The sequence below is a fragment of the Dendropsophus ebraccatus genome, chromosome 1, assembly GCF_027789765.1.
Source record: "Dendropsophus ebraccatus isolate aDenEbr1 chromosome 1, aDenEbr1.pat, whole genome shotgun sequence".
NCBI lineage: Eukaryota > Metazoa > Chordata > Amphibia > Anura > Hylidae > Dendropsophus > Dendropsophus ebraccatus.
The window spans coordinates 4,751,092-4,754,749 of record NC_091454.1 but is presented as its reverse complement, the minus strand read 5'-3'; the positions used below and the strand labels follow the sequence as shown (position 1 = coordinate 4,754,749).

At 47.5% G+C, this 3,658-nt stretch overlaps 1 protein-coding gene across 3 annotated transcripts in view; it reads right to left on the bottom strand.

Annotated features, from left to right (window-relative positions):
* Positions 1–140: 140 nt before the first annotated feature.
* Positions 141–3,658, bottom strand: part of TBXAS1 (thromboxane A synthase 1) — a 47,243-nt gene continuing 43,725 nt past the window's right edge. For all 3 annotated transcript variants that reach the window (XM_069964164.1, XM_069964156.1, XM_069964175.1), the window contains 3 exons: positions 3,452–3,589; positions 3,214–3,376; positions 141–654 (listed from right to left, as the gene is read on the bottom strand). In XM_069964164.1, the coding sequence (XP_069820265.1) occupies positions 580–654; positions 3,214–3,376; positions 3,452–3,589 (376 nt within the window). In that variant the 3' untranslated portion in view covers positions 141–579. The remainder of the gene's footprint in view (positions 655–3,213; positions 3,377–3,451; positions 3,590–3,658) is intronic.

The window sequence follows — 3,658 nt, the reverse complement described above, 5'->3', positions numbered from 1 at the left end:
TGAGGTGTCATGTGTGTTCGGCGGCGGGGTTTGGGGTTGACTTGGTCTCCACATCTGATCCAGAACATCACCCACATCCAGATTCGGCACTTTCCAGATTACCAGAAGTTGGAGGATGTAATTAATAACGGGGCACAAAGTTATTTCCAAAAATATATTTAAATGAGGCCAGTGGATAATAGCGGGGGAGGGGGCGACCCCCCCCATCCAGTGCTGGTAACAGAACCTCTACCCTGGATTATAGGTACCAGTGATCCATCTTACAGCTGAAGCTTCGCTACAGTGTATTAGGAAAGGTTCACACTGAGTAAATCAGACAGAACTTTTCGCAGTGGTATCCCGCCTGTCTATGGGAGGGCACGCGCCTCCGCTCAGAGAAGTGACATAGAGGAGCAGTGTGACACTGAGACAGACGGGATTCCGCCTGATTTACATACACATATGACCTCAGGGCATGCTGGGAGTTGTAGTTTTGTTACAATATTTTGAGGAAAGCTTTTATTGCAGTTTCTTTGTACCAATAGGTCCTGAAGATCATAGTGTCAGAGATGTTTGTACCGTTGCTACCTGCAGGGGGCACTAGCGAGCCAAAATTTTCACGTACACGCCATCTTTAGGCCTCAGGGTGGAAACCGCGGTGACCTGGAGTGGAATCTGCGAGGAGGAAGATAAATGTAAATGTTCTCAGTATAATGCCCCCCACCATCAAGCGGATACAGAACTGTAGAACTATGGGGCAATATCGGGAGAATTAACTGTTTGTGGGACACTATTAGAAGAATACTACTATATGGGAACTTTTATTGGTGTAGTGTGATATTGTGCTGTACACATGGAGCAGCATGTATTGGTGCGGTGTTAGGTTATAAAGGTGAAGCAGTATGTATTCCTGCACTGTGGTTTTAGTTTATTATAGGTGGTAGATAAGTATTATGCACGTGGAGTAGTATGTATTGCTGCAGTGTGGTCTTGGGTTGTACAGGTGCAGTAAGGTGTCGAGTTATACAGGTTAAGCAGTATGTATTGTTGCAGTGTGGTGTGATATTACACAGGTGGAGCAGTATTTATTGCTTCAATGTGGTGTTGGGTACTACAGATGGAGTTTTTGTTTTTCCTGGTAGAGAAGTATTTATTTTTGCACTGCAGTGTTGGGTGGTACAGGTGAAGTAGTATGTATTTCTACAGTAAGCTGTTGAGTTATACAGGTAAAGAAGTATGTATTTGTGCAGTGTGTTGTTGGATTACAGAGGTGGAGCAGTATGTATTGTTGCAGTGTGTTGTTGGATTACAGAGGTGGAGCAGTATGTATTGTTGCAGTGTGTTGTTGGATTACAGAGGTGGAGCAGTATGTATTGTTACAGTGTGGTGTTGGGTATATATGCAGAGTAGTATTTATTTCTGCACTTTGGTGCTCATTTGGAGCTTCTCTGGGATATTTTGTGCACTAAATGGTGGGAACTGACGCTACATGGAAGTACATGTTTGTTGGTGAGGCCCTAGCATCATCATAGATAGCCAGGTGAGGCCTGAGAGCAAAAATGTTTAGAAGCTCTGCCCTATATGTCACTATAGCCCATACAGTGCTGTGTAATGCTCCTCACATCCTCTAGGTGTCACTATAGCCCATACAGTGCTGTGTAATGCCCCTCACATCCTCTAGGTGTCACTATAGCCCATACAGTGCTGTGTAATGCCCCTCACATCCTCTAGGTGTCACCATTACCTATACAGTGCTGTGTAATGCCCCTCACATCCTCTAGGTGTCACCATTACCTATACAGTGCTGTGTAATGTCCCTCACATCCTCTAGGTGTCACCATTACCCATACAGTGCTGTGTAATGCCCCTCACATCCTCTAGGTGTCACCATTACCTATACAGTGCTGTGTAATGTCCCTCACATCCTCTAGGTGTCACCATTACCCATACAGTGCTGTGTAATGCCCCTAACACCCTCTAGGTGTCACTATAGCCCATACAGTGCTGTATAATGCCCCTCACATCCTCTAGGTGTCACTATAGCCCATACAGTGCTGTGTAATGTCCCTCACATCCTCTAGGTGTCACTATAGCCCATACAGTGCTGTGTAATGCTCCTCACATCCTCTAGGTGTCACTATAGCCCATACAGTGCTGTATAATGCCCCTCACATCCTCTAGGTGTCACCATCACCCATACAGTGCTGTGTAATGCTCCTCACATCCTCTAGGTGTCACTATAGCCCATACAGTTCAGTGTAATGCCCCTCACATCCTCTAGGTGTCACTATAGCCCATACAGTGCTGTGTAATGCCCCTCACATCCTCTAGGTGTCACCATTACCCATACAGTGCTGTGTAATGCTCCTCACATCCTCTAGGTGTCACTATAGTCCATACAGTGCTGTGTAATGCTCCTCACATCCTCTAGGTGTCACTATAACCTATACAGTGCTGTGTAATGCCCCTCACATCCTCTAGGTGTCACTATAGTCCATACAGTGCTGTGTAATGCCCCTCACATCCTCTAGGTGTCACTATAGCCCATACAGTGCTGTGTAATGCCCCTCACATCCTCTAGGTGTCACTATAGCCCATACAGTGCTGTGTAATGCCCCTCACATCCTCTAGGTGTCACTATAGCCCATACAGTGCTGTGTAATGCCCCTCACATCCTCTAGGTGTCACTATAGCCCATACAGTGCTGTGTAATGCCCCTCACATCCTCTAGGTGTCACTATAGCCCATACAGTGCTGTGTAATGTCCCTAAAATCCTCTAGGTGTCACTATAGCCCATACAGTTCAGTGTAATGTCCCTCACATCCTCTAGGTGTCACTATAGCCCATACAGTGCTGTGTAATGCCCCTCACATCCTCTAGGTGTCACTATAGCCCATACAGTGCTGTGTAATGTCCCTAAAATCCTCTAGGTGTCACTATAGCCCATACAGTGCTGTGTAATGTCCCTCACATCCTCTAGGTGTCACTATAGCCCATACAGTGCTGTGTAATGCCCCTCACATCCTCTAGGTGTCACTATAGCCCATACAGTGCTGTGTAATGTCCCTCACATCCTCTAGGTGTCACTATAGCCCATACAGTGCTGTGTAATGCCCCTCACATCCTCTAGGTGTCACTATAGCCCATACAGTTCAGTGTAATGCCCCTCACATCCTCTTGCCTATACATTTGCTGTATGCTCAGACCTCCGGGATCTGGTTTCACCCTCTCACCTGAGTACGCGGACAGGTCTGGAAGCGGAATCTCCTGAGGATCCGGTACAGGGTGATCTTGGCCTCCAGGATAGCGAGTCTCATCCCGATACAACTCCGGGGTCCGGCCCCAAACGGCAGATACAGGAAGGGGTGGCGCTTCTGCTTCTCCTCAGCCGAGAACCTGCAGGGAGATTCTGATTACTAGCGCCCTGTGGTGTAAGTGATTGCAGCGCTCACCCCTCACTCTGTGCTCTACCTCTCAGGCCTGAACTCCTCCGGCTCCGCCCAGTATTTGGGGTCATTCTGCATACAGCCAATAGGAATCTCCAGCACCGTCCCGGCCGGTATCTTACACCCCATCACCGTACAGTCACGGGCAGCTTCACGGGCAAATCTACAAGGGCCACGCATTGTATGTAAGACAAGATGTAACAGCAGAATAGCGAGTGCAGCTCTGGAAGAT